General features: G+C 56.3%; 1 protein-coding gene across 11 annotated transcripts; it reads right to left on the bottom strand.

Annotated features, from left to right (window-relative positions):
* Positions 1-264: 264 nt before the first annotated feature.
* On the bottom strand, positions 265-23074 carry CBX7 (chromobox 7). 11 transcript variants are annotated; one of them, XM_019961823.2, is made up of 6 exons: positions 22789-23074; positions 20590-20633; positions 13897-13962; positions 9832-9898; positions 6790-6964; positions 265-6389 (listed from the first exon to the last, which is right to left on the bottom strand). In XM_019961823.2, exons 1-6 carry the CDS (start codon positions 22855-22857, stop codon positions 6232-6234), a joined length of 579 nt encoding a protein of 192 aa, XP_019817382.1. In that variant the 5' UTR covers positions 22858-23074; the 3' UTR covers positions 265-6231. The 11 variants fall into 11 exon arrangements, with proteins under 11 accessions (XP_019817382.1, XP_019817381.2, XP_019817384.1 ...); XM_019961822.2 differs by having other exon boundaries at positions 6790-7141; positions 22789-23073; XM_019961825.2 differs by having other exon boundaries at positions 6790-6862; positions 22789-23070.
* Positions 23075-23310: the final 236 nt, after the last annotated feature.

Below are 23310 nucleotides of genomic sequence, written 5' to 3' on the forward strand. Positions count from 1 at the left end.
CCACAATCAGAGTCAAGGCTCGGAGCTGAGGGCAGAGCCTGCTGAGTCCCCTACGCTCTAACTGGAGTTTTCAAGGAGCTGCCAGGGCAGAGACCAGACTCCCCCGGGTCAGGAACTAAGAAGCAGCTGGAACTCACCCACATGCTGCCTTCTCGCCTCCTCCAAACCAACTCTGACCTTGGCCCCCTCTCCATCACCCCTGTGGCTTTATCTACTGTTGAGGCGATCCGAGCGTGGGTTGGAAAAGAATTTCCAGACACAGAGTACAGCAGAAAAGAGTTTATTAAGAACAAAGAGCAGAGATAAAGTGGGCACTGTGAGCGTGGGGGACCGACAGCTCCTGACAAGCCAGGGAGAGTTGACCGCGTTCGTTGGTCAGTAGCCAATTTTTATAGCCTCAAGACAAAGGAAATTCCCGCTGGAAGGCTGGCGTTAGATGACCGGTTGGGGCGCTATAGGGCATTTACTGGGTTGGCATCTTTGCCTAATTGGGAGTCAGGAAGCTTGTTGGTGATGATGGGGGGTTGGGGGCAACAGTTACAAAGGGGCTCAGTCAGCGTCAGCGGTGGCCTTGGTTCTGGGCCCCGCTTCTGAGGCCTTGGTGCGAGGCCTCGCACCGGTGGCCTGGGGGCAGGGCCTCAACATCTACCACTTATGTGCCCACAGCCACCTGAAACTCAGAACGAAAAGCTGGCTGGATCATCTTCTTTCTGGGTGCTTGCCTCCTGTCCTCTCGTCCTCATCAATGATTTTAGCCATGGGAGGATGGATGGGCCATCTTCACTTCCTGCCCCATGGACTCTCCTGATACCCTTGGCCTCTAGGTACAAGGGACTCAGCACCCCGGCACCCTTGCCAATGACAGACAGGAGGCTTCAGATAAACATTCCCATCTCCAGTCCTCCGGGTGGTGGGGGACCACTTGGAGGCGGGGGACTGGAATGCTTCTCACAAAGTCCAGGTGGAATCAACCCTCTTGCCCACGGCATCAACCTCAATGACATGCTTTTCCTCCTTCCCCATCCCTCTCTCCCTAGTCCTTACCCTGCTCCCTGGGACCACCTCCAAAATAAAGTCTCAGACCTATACCCAAGCCTAGTCTCAGACTCTGTTCTCATAGATACCGTAGCAGTTTTCAGGAGCTAGCTGCTCTAATGAAGTAAGACTGGATGGCTTAAAAACAGAAATTTATTCTGACACAGTTTGGGGGTTGGAAGTCTGGGATCAAAGTGTTGGCAGGGCTGGTTCTTTCTGAGGCTGAGGGAAGGACGTGTTCCAGGCCTCTCTCCTCGGTTGGTAGACGGCCACCTTCTCCCTGTGTCTGTTCTTATCATTTCCCCTCTCTGTCTCGGGCCCAAATTTCCCACCAGTCAAATTGGATTAGGGTCCAGGCTAATGATATCATTTACACTTGATTATCTCTGTAAAGACTCAATCTCCAAACAAAGTCATACTCTGAAGCCCTGGAGGTCGAGACTTCAACTTGTGCATTCAGGGAGGTGAGGAGGGTGGGGCTGGTTCTGGAAACACAATTCCATCCGTAACAGAAACTGAAGCTAAGACAGAGTTGTGGACACGGGTCTCAGAAGCAGATCCGTAGGGTGGGACATGGAAACAGGTCCCCCACAGTCAGACCTCTGTGATAATTCCTGACTGTGCGGTGCCCTGGGACGGGCGGCAGAGATAAAGCACTGGATACAAGACGGTGGCCCTGAATGTGGACTTGGCTCAGTGTGAAAGCTCGAACAAAGAATTGGCAGACCCAGGTCAGCCCACTCTCAACTTGGGCCTTCTAGGTTTTTTCTATTTTAAATATTTTATTTATTCGGCTGCATCAGGTCTTGGTTGCAGCCCATGGGCTTTGTTGCGGAACCTGGACTTCTCTAGCTGTGGTTCTCGGGCTCAGTAGTTGCCCTGCAGCATATGGGATTCTTAGTTCCAAGATCAGGTATTTAACCCTCATCCCCAGCACTGGAAGGTAGATTCTTAATCACTGGACTGCCAGGGAAGTCCCTCTTCTAGATGTTGTTTTGGAGAGTATAGTTATTTTTCATAGATGTATGTGTGTGGTGTGTGCGCCAAGTCCCTTCGGTAGTGTCTGACTTTGCAACCCGTGAACTGTAGCCCACCAGGCTCCTCTGTCCATGGGATTCTCCAGGCAAGAATACTGGAGTGGGTTGCCATTTCTTTCTCCAGGGGATCTTCCCAACCCAGGGATCGAACCCACATCTCTTATGTCACCTGCATTTACCCCTAGCACCACCTGGGAAGCTCCTCGTGTATGTAAATGAATCATATTTTTTTGCATTTTATTTATTAGTGTTTAAAAGGCCCCTGACGTCTGGCAGCCATGGGACATATCCTGCGGGCCGTGGGGCCCAACATTTAGTCGTTAAGAGAGGCAGAGCTGCAAAGGAGACTGAACAAACGGCCTCACGGGCCTCTTATGCTGAGGGCCAACAGGAAGGAATCAGAACCCGAAGCCCTGGGATGAAAACATTAGGGATAAAGGATCTAAGAACCTTGCCCACCAGAATCCCCTGACTCCTCTGGCTGGCATTGTTAGCCTATGGACCACCTGGTGCCCATGTGAGGGCCACACCTGAGGCAGATATCCCTCAAGGTCACTCTTTTCCTTCTCAATTCACCTTCATCTCCCCTCCTCATCCCAGCATTGTCCAGAGACAGCTCACTCCTTCCCAGGAGGAAATGCCTTATCCTCCTGAAGAACTGTAAGGCCCACTGACACACAGGAGTGGGAGTACTGAGACCACGTGTGGGGCTGCATGTGAGGGTCTGAGACTTAGAGGGGAAAATTAACCAGACAGGGAGAATGTACAGGTACGAGAGCACCTCCAGATCTCAAGATTAACAAGCCAATGCGGATGCCTGGCGCTGGCCCAGTGTATTGCCAAGATGGATCTGGGGCGGGGATGGGTCTGAGAGGTCTGGAGGGCTCACCCCAGGGGTGCAGCTCTTCCCTCGGCATGGCTGTGACGCCATCGCAAGCAAAGATCAGGTGTCCAAAAGCTTTTTTTCTAAAATCATCTTTAATGTTTTAATAATTTTTTTTGCCTCATTTACCAGATAAATCATCTAAATAAATAGATGCTATACAGTCTCTTACCAACATCAGTAGAAAAATAAAACCACGCTCTGCATCTGCTCCAGCTCTCCCCGCACACGCTCACTCAGAAAAGGCATGTGCTTGGAATTGACTCGTGCCCCCCAACCCCTCCCAAATACATTCATTTAGTCTGAACAAAGCTCGACGCTCATTCTGTGCAAAGGAAGCGTTCTTGTGCTGAGCCCTGGAGGCCCGGCGGGCCAGTTATAAAGCAAAGGCAAAAACCACCGGACCATCGAAGCGCCCTCTCCCGGGGCAGGAGCCAAGGAGGAAGCTGGCGACGGGACCACCATCCTGAGAGCAGAGGTGGTCCTGGAGTGGCCTGCGGCATCAGCAGGGGGGTGGCCGTGCCAGGGGCAGAGAACATGCCCTTTGCCCCACCCCACAGCAAAACAAAAGTACCAACCGGTCTCTACATTCAAAACAGGTGGGCCTGGGGGAAGGAAAGGCAGGTGGTCCAACTTTTTCAATGCCCCCTCCCCAAGTGAGTACTGGCCTTCTGGGGTGGCTATGGGGTGGGGAGGAAGGTCGTGCCCAGCTTTTCCCCTCACCCCAAGCCCCACTGGGATGCTCAGGGCTGGAGAAGGCCTGAAGGCCACTTCCAACCCCTCGCAAAGGTCTCCGTCCTGTGTCCTGGGTGGGTAGGTCCTAAGAGCTTTGGCTGCCAGGGTTCAGCCCTCCAGACAGCAGGGCACCCTGCAGGCCGTGAAGGGTTGAGAGTCAAGCAGTGTTCCACCGCAGCAGCCACCTCGTCCCACAAAAGAGCACCCCCCCAAACCAGCACATGATGCAAACAGCTCTTCAAAGTGAGGGCGGAGGAGGCCACCTGTCCCCAGGGATGGGGTGGGTGTGACTTCTATTGGAAGCTGCCAGTCAAGTTCAAAGCCAGGGCCAGCATCTTTCTATCACAGCGAGGCCCCTGCCACCACCCTCCCCTCTGCCAGGAGCCCCTGACCTGGGACATCGGTCCACTCTGGCTGCCCATCCCCTCCCCAGGGCTCCAGGCAGGAGGGTTCCCCACAGCCCCTCGGTTCCCCGGTCCACCCCCACATACTCCTCTAGACACAAACCCCTAGGCTGGGGGTCAATCAAGTCACGCGGTGGGGGGTGGTGCCATCCCCCAGTGGAAGCACTGAATTGGCCCTGGACAACAAAGGACTGAGGAGGAAGAGGGGACCCACACGCAGCGATCTGGAATTTGGCCAGCAAGGCATCCCAAAGAAAAATGGGGTTGCAGGGTGTCTTTGGTTTGGGAACTTGGGAAGAAGGGGTCTGGGGAAGAACTGCCCTATTGGAGGAGCCTCAGCAGGATTCTGCCTACTTCCTGAGGACAAAGCAGAGCATGGAGCTGGCCCTGGGGCAGGGAGCGGGGGGTCGGGACCCAGTGCCTGGCCTGAGATGGGGACAGGGGAGGGAGCCAGTCTTGTGCTTGCTCCCCTGGTGCCCACCCCCAACCTGGCTTCTCCCCTACAGGGCCAGGGTAGGGAAGAGGTCACTCCTCACTACGGGGAGAAGCCACTAGTCCACAGGACGCCTCTGTGCAAACTAGAAACAGAGCGCCCCCTCTTCTGGCAGACACAGGCCCTACCAGGGCGGGGGCAGGGGGCGGGGCTTGGACACAGCCTGACCCGCCCTCCGCTACAGCCCGATCACAGGAAGACATGACAGAGGTCCCCCCAGGGGGAAACAAGGTTAGTCCCAGCTGCAGCGTTGAGGGTGGATGCAGAGAAGACCCACAACAGGAGGAGGAAGGGTGTCAGGAGTCAAGGGCTGCCCTGAGAAGGTGGTGGGACGCTCTCTCCCTCCCTGACCACCCACACCCACGTCTGGTTGGCTGAGTTGGGGCGGGGGGGGGGGGGGGGGGGGGGCAGAAAAAGAGGGGAGGGGAAGAGCTGGAAAGTCACCTGAGTCAGAGAGAACAGGGGCCCCGGCGGGGAGAGGGCGCGCAGGAGAGGAATGGAACCCAAGTGCCTCAGAGCTTGCGCTGATGCAGGGCACACATGCACACACTTGCACGCCTATGACTGCGCTGATGCAGGGCATACACACACACACTTGCACACCCGTGACTGCGCTGGTGCAGGGCACACCTGTGACTGGCCAGGTGAAACCTCAAGAGGGCATCCCACACCTGGAGCACTGGAGGCCATCTGGCCGCCCAGCCCCAGCCGACCCCTGCCCTCCAGTGAGGGCGCCAGCACGCTGATTGGACAGGTCCTGTCAGGTGAAGCGCTGGGGGTTGCCTATGGCAAGCTCTTTTATGCTGTGATTCACCCCACCCCCTCCACCCCCCATTCACCTGGTCAGGGCTTCTATACAGGAAGTTTCCAAGACCTGCTGCACACGGCTACGGACATGTGCGTGCAGTCACGAGGGCACGAAGGACAGTGCACACACCTGTGAGGCCAGGTGCGCATGTGACCGGTTTTCACAGGCCAGGTGGGGTGGGGTGGGCTGGGGAGTAGCTCTCAGCGAAGGGGTTTATTAGCTGGCAACCACCCCACCCGGGGAAGGGAGAGACCTTTCTGGGTTGTGCCCAGCTATCTCCAACCCTTCCCGGCTGCCCCTAAGCTCTCAGACCCCGTCGCTTTTGCTCAAAGCCAGTCTCCATCTCCCTCGAAGAGCTGGAGTGCAAAGTTAAAAGGAAAGACCCCTCCCCAAACACACACACAGAAGGGAAAAGGGGTAACCAACCAGAAAGGCGGGGGCAAGGTGCTCGGGGGGAGGTTTCAGGTCTTCCCGTCCTCCTTTAGTCCCGGGGCCGGTTGCTATCTCTCCGGAGAAGAAGCAGGCCAGAGGCGTCCGGGGGAGGCTGGCCCTGTCCCCGTCCTACCCTGGAGACGGCGTCCCAAGTGACAGAGCAGTGCCAGGCCTGCCCAGGCCCCACCCCGCCCCAGCTCTGTAAACGTCTGTCTGTCCGTCCGCGCAGAGAAAGGGGCGGGTGGGCGGGACAGTGTTGGGAGCATCACCCCTTCTCCTGGTCAATGTTTTCGTTGTTGTTTTTTTTTTTAAATAAAATAATTATCCCGCCCTAACCCCCTCATTTCCGGAAGTCCCCACCCCGAGCCCCAGAAAACAGTTTAAGAAGAGTTAAAAATGGCGGATCAGAACTTCCCGCTGCGGTCTCGGAAGAAGCCCTCGGCGGCCTGGGCCTCGCGGAAGGTGACGGTGATGGAGTTGGCGGTGATGTCGGTCACTGTCACTTCACTTGAGGGGAGCGTGGGTGTCCAAGAAGGGGGCCCCTCGCCCAGGTCTGCCTCTGCTGCAGCCGTGGAACAGACGGATAGACAGACAGACAGACAGACGGGGCGGGGGGGGGGGGGGGGGGGGGGGGCAGCGTTGGCAACAAGGTGGGGAAAGTGGGCATGGAGGGCCGCGTGTGAACCCCCCTTCCGGCCCTCTCACCCCCAACACCAGGTCTTCCTCTGAGTCTCCAGCCAGGTCAGAGCCTAGTTCGAGGCTGGCCACATGGGGAGAGGTCACGACATTTATCTTCCCTGGCTGGACACGCGCTACTTCCGAGTGGCACCACGGAAAGAACTCTGGGCTAGGTGCCAGGGTTCCCCGCAGGCTGAGGGGACCCTCTCTGGGCCCTGACAACTCGAGGGGCCTTGCCAGCTCTGAGGGTCCCTGGGTCTGCGCCGGGGGCCGGGCTGCCTTACCCTCCTCTTCGGGGGGTTGCTCGGCAGGCTCCCACTCGCTGGCCGCCTGCAGGACGTCCTGGGCCGGTGACTCCTGCAGGAAGAGCTCCCGTCGATGGCTGTGACTCTCCAGGTTGGGCCCGCGGGGCGGGAACTTCTTGCGTGAGAGCCGCAGGTACTTGTGGGCCTTGCGGGGCTTGCGGAGCGGGAAGGGCAGGGTGGGCACCAAGGGGCCCTTGTCCGCCAGCTCGGGCGCCCCCGCCTTGACCACCCCCTCGGGGCTCCCGCTGCCGAGTGGGCGCGTCAGGGAGAAGCAGAGCTTCTCCTTGCCCTTGGCCTTGTGGGAGCTCCGCAGGTCCATGCTGTACAGCCGCTGCGGGGGCAAGCCAGGGCACGGCGGGTCAGCCCCGCCCTCCCGCCTGCTGCCGCGCCTTGGCGCATGCCGTCCCTCCCGCCCGGGGTCCCTTCCCCAACTTCCGGGGCTCAGAACCAGCCTGCACCCCACCCAGCACCCCAGCCCCTGGGCCAGGTCCTGCTCGGCCTTCATCTTGGCCCCCGAGGCACGGCCTCAGGGCCACGGGGCCAGGGCTGCAGGGCACTTTCCTTCGGTCCACGGCAGAGCAGCAGACAAGAGGTACAGATGGAAAACTGGCCGACAGAAAACACACCAGGATTTCTGCGGCCGATAAATTAAGGAGCTATTCATCATAGGAAAGGAAACTTTGCTTCTAACAGGCCCCCAAAGCTGAAACGGTCAGCTGCCAGGGAGATGGTGGGAGGCACAAGGCTCTGAAGTTTCTTGGAGAAAGTTAACACAGCGCTGGGGTGCACTGCGCAGCCCAACTATAGGGACGGTGCACTGCTGGCAGGCCGCAGATGCCCCTTGGTTCCCCCAGGGCCCTCCTCAGCTCTGAGCTGCAGCGAGGGTGGGGTGGGAGGGGTTCCTGAATGGGTCCAGACCCCTGTCGATGTCCTGCCTCATTCATGTTGAAAGGGGCTGGAGGGCACGTGCTTCCATCATTCAAAGGCTGAAGTTTTAAAATTTGTGCACTTGTCTTACTGACTCCTAGGGGAAATTTATACAAATCCAAGAAAGATCTTCGGTGCTAAGATGTTGAGGGCCTGGGCCATTCTGGGACAGGAGCTCCTCTGCTGTCACCAGAGGCCAAGAGTTCCCAGAAGAGAGTGAGGCCCACAGATGGGACCTGCGTGTCAAACATCTCAAGCTGGGGACAGAGGTCATCACAGGTGCAAGTGCCATGCTCTACTCCCACCTGCTAATCCCCATCACTTGGCATGGGCATGGGTTGTCATGTGGGAAGAGGGCTTAACTGGGAGGAGACTGTGAAGCTATGGCAATGCCTCAGCACTGCACAGCTTATCCCATAGGCAGCTTTATCAGAAACTACCTTCAACCTGGCTCACAGGCCGAGGAAACTCTCGTATAGTTCTGTTCTTCTCTACCTCACCATGAGAGAATTTTTTTTTTTTTTTTTCATGAGAGAATTATAGTTACTAATGGGTCTGGGAGCACCAGGAGTCAGATCTGGGTTTTAGTCCAGCTGTGTGACTTGGTACTGGCCTCCCTGAGCCTCAGTTTCTTCCATCAATGAAATGAAGAAATTATAGCAGCCAGCCTCCAAGATGGTCCCAAATATCTGCCTCTGGGAATTCATACCTGTGTGGAGTCCCCTCTGTACTGAATACTGCAGTGTGGGACTTCTGAGGCTAAGTCACTAAGGACACGGTGCTTTGTCCTTGCTCTCTGTTTACCCAACCCTAGGGGAGGCTAGTGGCCCTACTATGAGGCCAGCCAGCAGCCCTATGGAGAGGCCCAGCACTGAGGAACCAGGCCTCCTGTCAACATCCAGCACTGATGCACCAGGCACATGGGTAGCCATGTTAGGAGCAGATCCTCCAGCCCCGATCAAGCCTTCAGATGAGTGGATTTCCAGCTGACATCAGCTTAGTAATCTGAGCCAGAATCACTAAGGAACCAGCTAAGGTACTCCCTGACTCCTGACTCACTGAGATGGTGTGGTGTTAAGCGTTTACTGCCTTCAGTTGCTCAGTTAAGGGTTACTTTGTCACACAGCAACAGATGACTGATGCACCCTCCCTGTGGGCCTGGCATGCAGATAAACTGTGTTCATTTGTGAGGAGCACGGAGCGCAGAGCTCAGCATGGAGATGTCTGACATGCTATCCCTTTCTCAGGACCCAATCAACACCAAAACCAGGGATCACACCCACTGCAGGAAGGGAGACCCATCTAATCTGGCAAAAGCCTCATGTGATCTACAATTTAGAGTGGACAGGAGGCTGGACATGGCTCACACTGCACATGGACCAAGAAGCCTTATGTTTGGCTTTAAAGTCCCAGGTGGGCCTTATTAAATTAAGGACAGCAGGTATTGTTATCATCCGCATTTTGTAGAAGAGTAAACTCGAGCTCAGAGACGTGCCTTCAATCACGGAACTACATCAGTCTAGCCCACATCCTCTTTTCAGTGCAAACCAGCGAAGGGTAGCAGCGTGCCCTCAAGACCTCAAGCAGAGGGTTTCTTCTCACTCAAAATGACACGTTTCTAAGACATTCCAAGGCTATGATTCCAAAATTCTATGAATCTCCTTAGATTCTAACATTCCAAACTCCCCTTGTTTCCTCAACTCTCAAGTTTATCCTCCTAAGGTTCTCAAATACTACAACTTTGTATTTTGGGGACTCTGAGCATCAATTTATTTACAAGATTCTAAGCTTTCAAAATTCTAGGATCCCATGAGCCATACATCCACCCTCCCTCCCTCCACCGGCTCTCCCACCCATGCTGTCTTCCCCTGGGTACCAGCCCCAATTCTGACTCTTCCCAACTCCTCCCACTGAAACTTACCCACTAAGTGCCCCACCCACCCCACCCTCCACAGTGCCCTGGATGGAGCCAGAGGAGGGTTAGTGGTTTAGCAGAACTAGCCGGGACAAAGGCACAGAGGGTAGGGGCGGGGGTGGGGTGGGCGGGCAGGAGCAAGGGGCCCTAAGGGATGGCACCAGAGCTGGCGGGGTTACCTGCAGCAGAAGCCGCTTGGGTTTCGGACCTCTCTTCCTATACCCCGACGCTCGGTCTCTCTCCTCCCTGGGGTGCAAAGCAGATGGCAGAAGAAAAGGAAACACTGGTGACATTTAAGGGTAAGTAAGGCGTCCGCTCCACCTGGCCCTCTGCTGTCTACGGGGGAGGGGGGCACCCACCACAGGCTACCACCCATCCTGGGGTCGGGCTCCTCCCGTTGCTCTCTTTAGGCCATGACAATGGGGCAAAGTGTTCAACTCCCAGGGCTCCCTCTTCTCAACTGACTAAAGGTGAGGGCACAGCCACCGGTCCCATCTGCTGAGGTGGGACTCAGGGGGCATCTCCAAAAACACGTGGGTCTTCATGGCCCCAAGGTCAGGCCAGACCTCTGCTCTCTATGCACTGGGAACAACCCCCAGAACATTTCCAGTTTCCACTCTTAGGAGACTTGTAGAGACACCTCTCAATCAAATTTGCCTTGAATGGGCCCAGGGGAGCTGAGGAGAATGGCGGACGAGTCCTTCTGCATGTGAGGCTCTGCCCAGAACTCCCCGCCAATTTGGCATCTGCACGAACCTGGTGGGGAAGACAGGCTCCCATTGCCTGTATCGTCTGGCTGGGGAAGGGGAGAAAAACTAGCTTGCATTCAGTCCCCAGCAGATGCCAGACTCTCTGCCGGATGCCCTCCTCACTTCACACACATGCAAGGCACAACCTGAGGACGCATACAAAGACACACACACCGCAACACACCAGATGCCCCAGCCCTGTGCTGGAGCAGAGGGATGATTCAAAGTCACTGCGCTTGGCTTCACTCCACTCATGCTTTCTGAGGCCTTAGGCCAGTCTCTCAGTCTGAGCCCAGTTAAGCCAGTAGGTCCATGGCCCCTGTTTCCCTCCTCAAAGGAGTGGCTGCCACCCGCTTCCAGGCATCAGACTCCAGGGGCGCTGGGGGCGGAGCTGTCCCTCCCACCCTGTGGAGCTTCAGCAGGTCTGCCCTGGGGTCCCAGAACCAGGGTTTGAGAGAAGCACCAAGGGCATGCGATACCCAGACCAATCAGGCCTCTCCGATCCTGGAGAGTGAGAATCTAGTCTCAGAGCCCGGTGCTGGAGCCCAGGTCACCCCTACCTGAGCCAGGGGACACCCTGGCTGGCCACCCTCCCTCTCTGGGCCTCAGTTTCCTGGTCTGGAGCACGAGCTTCCCTTCTCAGCTGGGCCCTGGGGCTCCTGTGGGGAGTGAGAGGTCCCTGACGCTTCTCAAAGCAGGGCTGGGGGGGGGGGGTGCAGAGGTAGAAAGACTAAGATCATAGGAAGAGAGAGGGAAGAAAAAAGAGGAAGAGGAGAAGGAAATGGCGGCGGGGAGGAAAGGGCCTTGAGAGAAAAGAAGCTGATGATGTCTATTATATTTGTGTAAGTGTTGTTCATTATTACATTTATTACCGTGTCCTGGGCACTCTGTACAAGGCACTGTTCTCAATGCTGCGACCCTCACCCTATGAGGGAGGCAGTTTCTATCCTCATCTTATAGCTGAGGCACAGAGAGATTAAGTCACTTAACCGATGCCACAATTCTGACAACCTTCGCTACTGGTGAAGATGCTGAGCTCTGGGCACCAGGCCTGGCGAGGTCAAGCCTGGGAGCCCCGTCAGGGCCAGCGGGGGCAGGCCTGCAGCCTAGGCCACTGACCTGGCTTCCCACCTGTGGTGCCCAAGTTTCCGCCCTGTAACTGTGGGTGTGGGGGCAGCAGGAGGGCGAGGTGGGGGCTTCCACTCTGTCAGTCCTGACCTACCCAGGGACCAGTTTCTGTCAACCCCGGAACCCTCGGTCCTTCGGTGTCCAGGGCTGTGGGGATCGTGGCCCCAGCCAGGCCTCAGTGTCCCCTCGGCCCTCCCAGGACACAGGGACTCCCTGACCAGACTCCTTCTGAGTCCCTTAAAAACACTGCAAAGCAGGTGTTAGAATGCTCATCACCCCCCTTCCACTTCCTTCTCACCAAGACCCAGAGAGGAGGAGGAAGTCAAACCACACAGTGGGTCTGCAGGTCTCAGACAGTGGGTCTCATTTGTCCCTTAACTACTGACTTTTCTGACTCAAAGGAACATCCAAACCCTCTCTACCAGGACTCACAGGCAGAGTCTGAGCTGCGCCCCACCCCTTCAGCTGCCCATGCCCACTCCACAATGCTCCACCCCTGCCCAGCTCACACCAGTCCAGCCAGCCACGCTCAGAGCCCCACTCGCCTCCGTGCCGCTCCTCAGCCCAGGGTCTCTGCATCAGTGTGCTCTCTCCGTGGATGGTTTTCCGTAACATGCCTGCTGGGCTCCTTCCCTGCCTCACTCAGCTCAGGTCTCTGGACAAACGCCAGCACCCAACCACCGGCTGAAAGCAGCGGCCCCGCCCCGCCGCGCCCCGTCCGAACAGCAGCCACACGCCTGCATCTGCACCACCACTGGCCTACTCTCACTGCGGGCCTCCACGCTGGAACGTGAGCCCCGCGAGGGCAGGGACGCTTGCTGGTTTTGTGCCTCGCTGTGCCCCAGTCACTGAACAGTGCCCAGCACACAGGACAATCTCAATCAAGACTGGCTGGACAACGACAGTGCAAGCTAGGTGACCCCAGTTACCATGAGGAAAACACTCGCACGCCAGTGTCCACACTTCATGGCTCATGACGTGCTCTCACACACCTTTGCTCCCCACGAGAGCCCACGAGGTCAGCACTGTTCTCCCCATTTCACAGACAGGGAAGCTGAGGCTCAGAGAGGAAAAAGGCCCTGCCCAGCACCTCACGGCTGGGGAGTAGCCGAGCCAGGATGCTGATCCAGGCCCTTGACGCCTGCCCAATGGTCTTACCACAGTCCAGGACATTCCACAGGGTTCTCCCAGTGTCACAACCCTTTTGGATCAAGGTCCCACCAGCACTCGGGAAACAGAAAGAAGCTGTGGGACAGGAACACTGTGATTTTTAAAGGAAAGACCAGTGGGAACATTTCCTTTGAACCAGCAGCAGGAGACCTCCTGGGGGAGAAGCGATCAGAAGGGGGTGGGGAGGGCAGAGAAACAGCATCACTGGGAGTCAGGAGGCCCACCCCGATAAGCCCTAGTTGGACTGTCTCCCAGCCATGAGTCTCCTGGAAAAGTCCCTTAGCTCTTCAGAGCCTCGGTCTCCTCATCTGTCAAACGAGACCCTCATCCCTGTCTCAAGAGGTTACTAAAAGGAACCAAACAAAAATGACTTTATAAAATGGTCCTGCACTCTACAGGGGCGATGGGTCAGGGAGAGGCAGAAAGATTGGGCAGTCTGCTGGCAGGGAGGCCGGTAACACCAAGGCTCATCAGAAGGGAATGGCTAGATTATGCTCAAAAAGCCCTCCAACCAGGAGAAACGAGATTTTCAGCAAAAGCTCTCCATTAAAGGCGTGCCCACACGGCATCGGAGGAGCTGCCAATCGCTAACCCACCCTCAGAACTGCAGCAGAGCCCTGGCAGACACAGGAGCATGAGACTTGGGGGCAGCTTTGTCCACGGCCACCCAGCTAGGAGGGGCCAAGCAGGAGGGACTGCAACCCAGCTGTCCTGGCTCTAAAGTCACACTCCCCACACCCAGACCTTTCTTGAACTTCATCAGACTTGGTGAGAGGGTCTCTAGGGGAAATCTCTCTCTGGTCCATCGCTGGGCTTGACAGAGCAATACTGATACTGCCACCCCTCACATGCAAGGCATCTCTGTGCCCATTTTCACCTTCTTCATGGCAACTGAAACCCCTACCTTCTGGGAAAATCGGGGCACGTGTAGTTAGGGGTGGCCAACAATGGCCAAGAGACTGAGGCTTGGGGTGGTTAGCAGAGTGGCTGACATCACCCAGTAGCAGGAAATGGACAGGACCCTCGGCTGCCCTGGGACCTGGTACCCAGTACCTTTCCCCAGCTGCAGCTATCCCTGCCAGAACCCTGTCCCCGGGGCCCATGACCCTTGTTCAGAGTCAAGCCACCAACAGGGCCCCATGAAACCTCAGAGCCTGCCGTCCCCGCCCCAGCCCTGGGGCCAGCTGAGCCCCTTACTTCTCCTCGTAGGCCATGACCAGGCGGGGGTCCAGGATGTGTTCCTCCGGCTCCCACGTGCTGTACCTGGGGAGACAAACAAGCGGTCAGAGCTGTCCCGCCTCCAACCCTGCCTCGCATTCAAAGGCCACAGCCGCTGTGGGCAGGACTTGCCCCTTCCTGATCCAGCCTGTAATTGTCTCCTAATCCCATAAATTGTCCCTAGCCCACCAGACTAGGTTGGGGGCCTTCTGGGGGCTTCAACACCAGAACTCCCCTCATCCTGATCACGTCACCATAAAAATGACTTCGTCCAGCTCCCGACTAGATCCCCATGTTCACCTCAGGGTCGCAGAGTCGGACACGACTGAGCGACTAAACTGAAAGAGGGCAGGCCCATACATCCCTGGAGTCCCTTCCCATGAGAGGCAAGAGCACGTGGTGAAGAACAGGGGCTCCGGAGCCAGACTGCCGAAGTTTAAACCCCAGCTCTGCCCTGGCTGCGGCACAACTGTGAACAAGTGGCTCAATATCGCTGTGCTGATGTCCCCATCCATAGATGCTTTTGAACTGTGATGCTGGAGAAGACTCTTGAGAGTCCCTTGGACTGCAAGGAGATCCAACCAGTCCATCCTAAAGGAAACTGGTCCCGAATATTCATTAGAAGGACTGATGCTGAAGCTGAAACTCCAATACTTTGGCCACCTGATGTGATGAACTGACTCATTTGAAAAGACCCTGATACCGGGAAAGATTGAAGGCGGGAGGAGAAGAGGACGACAGAGGATGAGATGGTTGGATGGCATTATCGACTCCATGGACATGAGTTTGAGTAAACTCCAGGAGTTGGTAATGGACAGGGAGGCCAGGAGTGCTGCAGTCCATGCGGTCACAAAGAGTCGGACACGACTGAGCAACTGAACTGAACTGAAAGGTCTCTTGCGCTGACTAAATTCGTTCACGTGTTTAAGGTGGCCAGTGCACAGGAAGTGCTTTGTGCTTGTTACTGTTCCTAGCCCCCGACGCCCCAGCCCGTGTGGGCTCTGCCTGGCCCAGCTGCTCCCTCCCTCCTCAGCACACACCTGCATCATCAAGGCCAGCTCTGAAGGTCCCCTGTCACATAGCAGGAAGTCTGGTAAATGCCCAGAGACTGTCTGGTGCAGTGATCCTACAGCAGACTCCTAGGTCTTTCCACAAGGGACCTTCCACCACTCCCAGGCCAGACAGCATTCTAGACAGCCAGGACAGACCTGAGTAATTCCAGAGCTCAGCCATCCTTCTTCCTGCTGCATGATTATTTACCTAGTATCTGCTTTTAACTTAGCTTGCTATTTTATTTGAATAATTTTAAAAGCAAATTTTAAATAACTTCCAAAAGTGGGAGGGGGGGTGATTCATCATAAATAGATGCTAGTACATAAAAAATATAACTTGAAAACATTTATATATGTATATAATTATGCATACAAATGTGTATGGGCATGTTAAAAAAAAAAAACCACCCAAAGCAATAGGCTGTGATTCTGGCCAAGACTGCCCCCAGGAGTGCTGGACAAGAAGGGAGGTGAGTAGGTATTAGGGAGTATTAGAAGGCAGAGAGAGGCCGGGCCGTGCCCCTGCCATCTTCTAACCAGCCAAGCTAAAACCTTCATCTTCAACTGTCCTGATTACTGTGAAACCTAATAATAGTCCCACCTATATCTGAATGACAAGCTGCCCGACAACAGACCTTTCCTCCTTTCTTTCACTGACACTTCTGCACACTCACTCTGTGTAAGTCCCCGTGAACTCAGCTGTGAAGGTCTGCGCCCTGAGTGTGACACGCCCACCACCATCCCAGCTCCTGTCCTTTGCACTTGCTGTGCTCTCCTCCCGGGGGCCCTCTTCCTCCAGGGACCTCCTCACCCTTTAAGAGTCAGGGTCCTGCAGGTCCCTGACATCCTCTCCAAGCACAATGAACCCTCCCCTCAGCTGCTCTCCAGGGCCTTATTGCTGCCCTTGGCACCTGCCATACATATTGATGAATCAAGCTGGTGCCCTAGCTGGCAGGCTGTGACCTCTCCCCAGCTTGCCCAGCCCCCATGTGTTCCGGGAATGGCTGTAGAAGTCACTGCAGAGTGCTGCTCATTCTGAAGAACTGCAAAAGTGAAACTGATATTTTTTACATAGTTTGGTAAAGCCCAAACTGAAAGCAGTCAGCAGCTGGCAGAGACGTCAACCCTTCCTCCCCACAAAGGCTGAATTTCCTCAATTGTACCTAGTAAGAAAAGAGGGAGAATTTTGTGTTCCTCTGTCTGCCCTCCACCCCCCATATCCTCTAGCTGTGGAAGTCTCTTCAGTGCTCTAGTCTCCTCTGCCCTGCCCACTTTTTGGTGATGTAGCTGCTGTGTGGTTTCTGGCAAGTCCCTAACCTTCTCTGTACTTCAATTTCCTCATCTTAAGAATCACCATCACCACCGCCACCACCGTAATGGTTAGGTGCCAAAGCAGACAACCGCAGGGATTCATCCATCCCTTGTAACACTTTTATGAGGTAGGTTACAGACACTACAGAGGAAACTGGGGCAGAGAGGTGAAGCATCTTGCCAAGGTCACTGAACCAGTAAGTAGCCAGTCTGTGGTTGGAACTCAGCTGAATCTTGGCCACCCTCTCTCCCTTTGGGTCCTCACATGGCGACGTATCTGGCTACGCACTGAGCTGTGACATGTTTGGGAGAGGGGCACGGTCTGATTGACCACGTCTTCAGTGCCTGACCCGGGGCCTGGCACACAGCGGGGTGCAGAGAAAGGGTGAGACTTGGCAGCAGGAGGCCTGGCCCTGCTGAGGAAAGGCGGGATGGGGTCGCTGGACGGGCGCCTCACCCTCTCGGATACCCTCGCCCCTCCGAAAGAGGCGGTCATCAGCAGCCCTCCGCAGTGTGGGGAGCCAGAGGTCGTGGCGAGCGTAGATCACGCTGTGTGAACCGCCCGGGTTCAAACAGGACAGGAGTGCGCGGCCGTTGAGACTTGGTCTCCGCGCCGCCGGTTGGGCCGGAACGCAAGGAGACCGACAGGGGGCTCCACTCCGCCGCGCCGTGGGCCCCGCCCCCAGCGGCCGGGCAGCCGCGCGGGCACACGCACGCACGCGGGGGCGCGCGCGCGCCAGATTACCGGGCCGACCAATGAGGGGCAGGGCGGGGGCGGGGACTGCGCGCGCCGGCTCCGAGGTAAACACGGCCACGTGACCGCCACCCCGCCCCCGAGCCGGGGTAAACAGGCTCGCGGCCGCGCAGGTTGGGCCCTGCCGCGCAGACTCCCGCAGTGCCGGGGGCTGGACGCCCCATAGAGCCAGGCCACCCAGCACCCCTCCACTCCGATTTAGAGCCACCCAAATGAGAAGCAGTGTGCCGGGCTCCCGGAGAGACTGGCGGGGGCGGCGGTGAGCAAGTGACTCACTTGCTGGGGCCTCCAGTTCTTCATCTGTGAAGCAGAGCCACCAATAGTCCATGTCTTTTAGGGGGGATGTGACAATCAGATGTGTTAAGCCACATACAGCACTTGTGGTACACAATAAAATGTGGTACATAATAAAAGCAAACAAGCAGTAATTAAGTCAATATCGAAAGCCTCCAGAGCGCACACACACTTGCCAAGACCAATCTCAGGACTCTGCTGCCGCTACTCAGCAGGGTCTTGGAAGAGAAAGAAGGGCCTCCTCTGTGTCTGGCACTGCTATGAACCCTTCCTTGTCTCAGGCTACCTTCCATGGGGCTCCGTGAGGCTAGAGCCCCATTTTACAGCTGAGGAAATGGAAGTGCCTATAGTTCAAATCATGCCACCTTTATGATCTGGGGGAGGGCCTCCTCTGCTGAGGGTTTCTGTCTCTTCATCTGTCCACTGGGTTGCCATTAGGCAAATTACTTAAGTGGGCCAATGCCTGATTTTAATAGGGGCTTATTGATATCAGCCTGGTTATTGGTGTATCCTGATAAACTGATACTATCATTCCTAAAGCTCCATGGAGGCCATCCTCCCCACAAACGGGGTAGCATTTACAAATGGGTAAGAACAGAGGGAAAGAAAATGTTCCCAAAGAGGGGCAGCAGGGTCCCTGGCAGGCTGAGATAAGAGTAGGGTATCTGAGGGCCTCTGTGGGGCTGAGAGCATGTAGCTGATTATTAAGCCCCTCCACCCTGTGCCCCCAGGCCCTCCCTGTGCCATTTGCTGTTCTTTCCAGAACAAGCAGGATAGCTCCTCTACCCCATCTGCTGGGGAGGAAGGGCAGTTATTCCTCTCCTGTTGCACTGAGAAAACAGGCAAAGCACCCAAAAGCTCAACAGGGGCCTGGCAGAGTGAGTGCTGGTTTACATCGTGGTTTCTGTATTAATAGAACCTGCCCAGAATGGGGAGGGTGCTGGGAGCAGGAGAGTCTGACTCGCCCTCCCACCCAGGGTGGCATTGCACTAGCCAAGGCTCCCAGGCCTGCAGGGAGCAGCAGTCCAACTACTCCACTCCCCACCCTCTTTCTCAGCCTCTTCTTCAAACAAGGCACCCTGAGGAGGGGAGACTAAAGTGGGTGATAAAGAAGCCCTGGTTCTCTTCCTCCTTTCTGTGACTGAATCTGTTGTCCCCCAAGTGAAGTGGGGTGGCAGTGGTTGGCATAAAGTGGGTACCATGTTGGCATTTATATTACTGTAGTGACCTCTCCTCTCTGGGCTCTGGTTTCCTCATTTGAAACATGAGAGGACTGATCTAAATGAGGGCTAAAGCTACTTTAGATGGCAGTAGAATCCCCCCAGACCCCTCTCCTGGCTGGTGAGACCTAGGAGCCCAGCTGCGTAACTTACTATTAATAGCAAACATTTACTAAGTGCCTTGTCTGGGTTAAGCATGCACTAGGTACTCTGTATCTGTCATCTAATCCTCACATCACTGCTGTGTTGGAGGATTCATTCCAATTTGGAGATGAGGAAGCAGAGATTCTGCTCTGCTGGGGACCTGTCCAAGGGATCCCAGCTGTTTAGCTGTGAACAAGGACCAAAGTGTGAGGAAGTCAGATGCCTCAGGTCTTCTGGCCACACAGGACTCCCTGAATTCCTGTGGGGGGGTCACAAAAGGTAGTCATGAGGGCCCGTCTGGTGGTCTCATTATGTTAGGGAACAAGTGGGCCCCAGGGGCATGGGCATAGGCCAGCAGAACTATGTAGGGACCGCTCTTGAAATGCCAGGTCCTTCCCGTGACTGAAGCTCTGATGGGCAGACATACTAATTCAGGATAAATAAAAGTGGGGGAAAGAACTTGAAACAGACAAATACATCTGTTTAGAGAAGGCAATGTACACAGCAGGAAAAATAGCCAACAATGCCTCGAAGGCCAACAGGCTAGTGTTCACACTCCCATGCAATGTCTTCTGGTGCAGAAGCTAAGAGAGGAGTGAGTATCCAGGGAGTATGCCCACTTCCTTTTCTAGTTTTCCACCTCCTCTTACTGCCCCTTCACCCAGACTGGAAGCCCACCTCTCCTCTGCCTAGTGGAGGAGGGGATTATCCTTCCGTCTCAGGGTGTTTGGGAATGGGCAGCAGGAATGGATGAGTGCATTACCTGGCTGGCCAGCCACCAGCCCTAATCAACAGGATGCCTGCAGGCCATCTGGGACACACCCTAGAACTTTCACCCCACAAAGTGAAGAAGCCTGTGAGAGGAGAGCTGGGCCTGGACTACTGAATCCATTTTGCAGAGAGGGAAGCTGAGGCAGCATGGCTGTTTTCCTCTCCGCTGTGTCTCTCACCACTGTGTGTCCAAGACACTCCCAGGACCCAAACATCAGGTCACCCCCAACAGCAACACAGCAGAAAGCCCCTGGCACAGATAGCAGGGGCTCTGGAACCAGGGGGGATTCCAGGAGTCTATCTCTAGGAAGCCAGGAAGGGAGGTGGGGTGCCCACAGGCCAATGGGGAGGCCCCACGACCTGCCCATTCACTCCCCTCCCCCCAACAACTCCTGCTGGGAGGTGACTGGTTGGTGAGAAGGTTCCTGATTCGGCCTCAGCAGGAGAGGCGGGGCAACTGGGAGACGTCCTAGACCCAAGTTGGCCCGCCTCCCAAATGGGAGATGGAGGAGGCAAGGAAGAGGGGCTCACTTCAAGCCCCAACTCTGCCTCCCGTTGCTGTGTGACCTAAGGCAAGCTGCTTACCTTCTCTGAACCTCATCTTTAGAGATGAGAACCACAGCTGTCTCACAAGTCTGTAGGGGAACCTGCTCTGTAGACTGGAGAATGCTATCCAAAGGTGGCTCTGTCCCCAGCTCTATGGCACTGAAGACTCATGCCCCACTGGCTAAACTTGTCTTGCTCAATGCCACAAACTCCCACCTGGCACTGGTACATGCTGCAGCTTGAGGGCCCCTCCACCTTGCAGGTGGACATTTCTGAAGCCAAGATGCTGGGTCTTCACCGCTGAATGCCAGGAGAGGCCAGAAGCAGGGGAGCAGAGGCTCCAACCAGAAGATGGAGCACAACTCTGAAGAGAAGCTGGCACCCACCTTGACCCTCATATGCTCCAAATCCCTCAGCTGGCAGAGGGGAAACTGAGGCCTAGAGAAGAGGACGATTTAATCAAGGTCAGCTGGCCAATTACTAGAGCAGCTGGAGTGAAAAGTGAGGCAGGAGAGCGGGGAAAAGGCAGATGAAAGGATGTTCAGGTAGGCAGACAGACACACACACAAAGGAGCCTTACTTTGGGGGCCATCCTTTCCACTTGACCAAGTATTCAACTTTACCCTGGGGAGAAAGAGAGAAGGAGACAGTGAGATACACAGATGCCCCTAGGACCACTTGCAGGGCTGAAGGCCCAATCCCCTCTGCACACAGAAGTCCCCCAACACATATACACAAGACCCCCATCAACCAGAGATTCTCAATCTTTGGCTGCTCCATGTCCATCCCAGACCATCCTCCCTGCGAGAGCACAGGAGTGCACTGGGCCTTCCCTACACACCTCAGGGGTACCTGCGGTACAAGCTTGGAGCCCATGTCACGTGTGGGAACGTGCATGGCCAAAGATCCAGTGTCCAGTGTGCCAGAGCAAAGACCAGAATGCTCTTTTTTTAAATTAGAAGACTCTCCAAGTCCTAGAAATCTCCTCTTTGGGGAGTCCCCCAGGCCTCTAGCCCCATCAGCCCCATCCCTGTGAGACAGTGCCTCTGGCCCAGAGTGGACAGGCTAGTGACTCCAAGACTCTCAACTTACTCTCAAGTCAAAAGACCCTGGCAGGGCCCCAGAGAAGGCAGACAGTCCTCACCGTGAGAAAGGGTGCTTATCCCTCCCTCCAGGAGTGAGAAAATAAGAGCCAAGTTCCTCCCTTCCGCACAGGTGACAGGGGCCTTCCCAATCTGACAGGTGATACCCCTCCACACTAGAACTTTAAGACCAAGATAATGTCATCTCCTCAAAGAGGCCTGCCCTGGCCACCCTCCCTCCCACCTCATAGTTCTCTTTCTGTGTGGCACACAACCCCAGTGGAAAGCATCTGTTTACTTCCTCTTTTGCTGCCTGTCTCCTCTACCAGAATGCCAGCTCTGCAAAGGCTGGAGCTCCCTCCCCTGGCACTTAGACTGGTGCCTAGTATATAAGAGGTCCTCAGAATTTTGAATGAATGTGAAAGGAACAATGCTCCTCACTCTCTGGCACTACGGGCCCCATGTAGAAAGGGATAATTAATGTACGTGCTTAGGCTACACTGCATAGAAAGCACTGGGTTTTGAGGAACAAATTCAAATTGAGGAAACCCTAAGGGAAGGGAGGAGAAGGGGCAGCCCCGACATGAAGACAAAATTCAACCCCATTGGAGTTGGGGGAAGAAAAGAAAAGGTCATGGCCTACCTTAACCCCGTTACCTTTAGCCCAAGATACCAGGGCTGAGTTTTCTCCCTTTAAAGATGAGTCGGCAATGAGCCAACTTGAGGTCCTGCTCTGCACTCATCTCTTACTGTTTGACCTTGATCAGGTCGCTTCCCTAGCCCGGGCCTCAGTTTGTGCCTCCGTCAAATGGGAGGAGGTCAACTCCCGCCCCGCCGTTACAGCCTCCCTAGGGGCGACAGGGAGGAGATAAAAGGACAGTGGTTTTAAGTGTTGGGACAGGGAATTTCCCCAAAGCCTTCCAGTCCCAACTTCCAGCCTGGGGCCAGACTACTTTGCAAACCTGTGCACCGGAAATGGGCACGGCCAAAGTCCAGGCCCGAGGCGCGGGGACCGAACCCAGCAGAACAGATGCCTCCTTAAATCGCTGGGTGTACGTTTGGGAGGCGAAGGCAAAGGGGGAGGAGCTTTGAGGATGCCGAAGCGCCGTAGGCGGCTTCACTGAGCCGTCGGGCGGGGCTGGGAGTCGGGGAGGGGAAGACTGAGGGGGTGTGCACTGAAGTGGGGGAGAGACGCGGAGGTTGGGGTGTGGAGGCGATCGGAAAAGGTCGAAGTCCAGCAGTTAAACTTAAGAGGCGGGAGGAGGCTTTTCCAAAGCTCCGCCTCCAACTTCAAAGGACTTGGCACCAAGAGTACAGAGTCCTGAGTTCGAGACCCAGATCCGATGCGAACACACGAGGCAAGCCGTTTCTTCAACTTGGGCCTCAGTCTCCCCATATTTAATGAGAGGAGGGTGAGAACGGATAGCGTTTGGGGTCCCTCCAGTCCGATCCTAATCTCCAGCTCTGGCTGGCTCAGCTGCCCCCAGCATCCTGGGGCGACAACTTTTAATTCTACTCTCCCTACAAGGTGGCGGGGGAAACTGAGGCACGGGCTGGGGATACGGGCCCGGCAGCGCGGGGCTGCCTGGGTGCCCCCGCCCCCACTTTCTCCCTGGCCTCCAGGGTAGAGGGAACAGTACTGGGGACAGAAGGGGACCCCATAGGGGTCCTGGGAGCCGCCCCCCGGGCAGCCTCACCTTCCGCACGCGCTTCTTCCGGATGCTCTCTACGGCGAACACCTGCTCGCCGATGGCTGACAGCTCCATGCGGGGCGGCGGGCGAGCGGGCCCGGGGCCGGGCCGGGCCGGGGGCGGAGCTGCGGGGCCGCGGCTGCGGCGCGCGATGCTCGGGCCGGCGGGGTCCCCGTCACCCTCGCCCGGGCGCGCACGCGCACGCGCACGCGCGCACACCCCCTCGCGCTCCCTCACGCCGCCGACGTTCCATTTTTGAACCTGCGCAACGTTTTCCTCGGCGCGAGCGAGCCCGCGGGCGAGCGCGCCGGGCGGGGGCGAGGGCGGGGCGGGGCGGGGCGGAGCGGGGGCTCGGCTCTCGTCTAGCCGGCCACGCCCCTCCATGGCTCCGCCCCCGCTCGGGCCCGCCCCCTCTGGAGGTCCGCCCCCGGGCCTCGCGCGCGGCGTGTCTCTTTCCAAAGCTGGCGGCCCGCGGGACTTATTTGGCGCGGGCTCCGCTAGGCGAGGGTTGTTGGACGTGATGTTAAT

Source organism: Bos indicus, chromosome 5 (genome assembly GCF_029378745.1).
Source record: "Bos indicus isolate NIAB-ARS_2022 breed Sahiwal x Tharparkar chromosome 5, NIAB-ARS_B.indTharparkar_mat_pri_1.0, whole genome shotgun sequence".
In the NCBI taxonomy this organism is placed as follows: Eukaryota; Metazoa; Chordata; class Mammalia; order Artiodactyla; family Bovidae; genus Bos; species Bos indicus.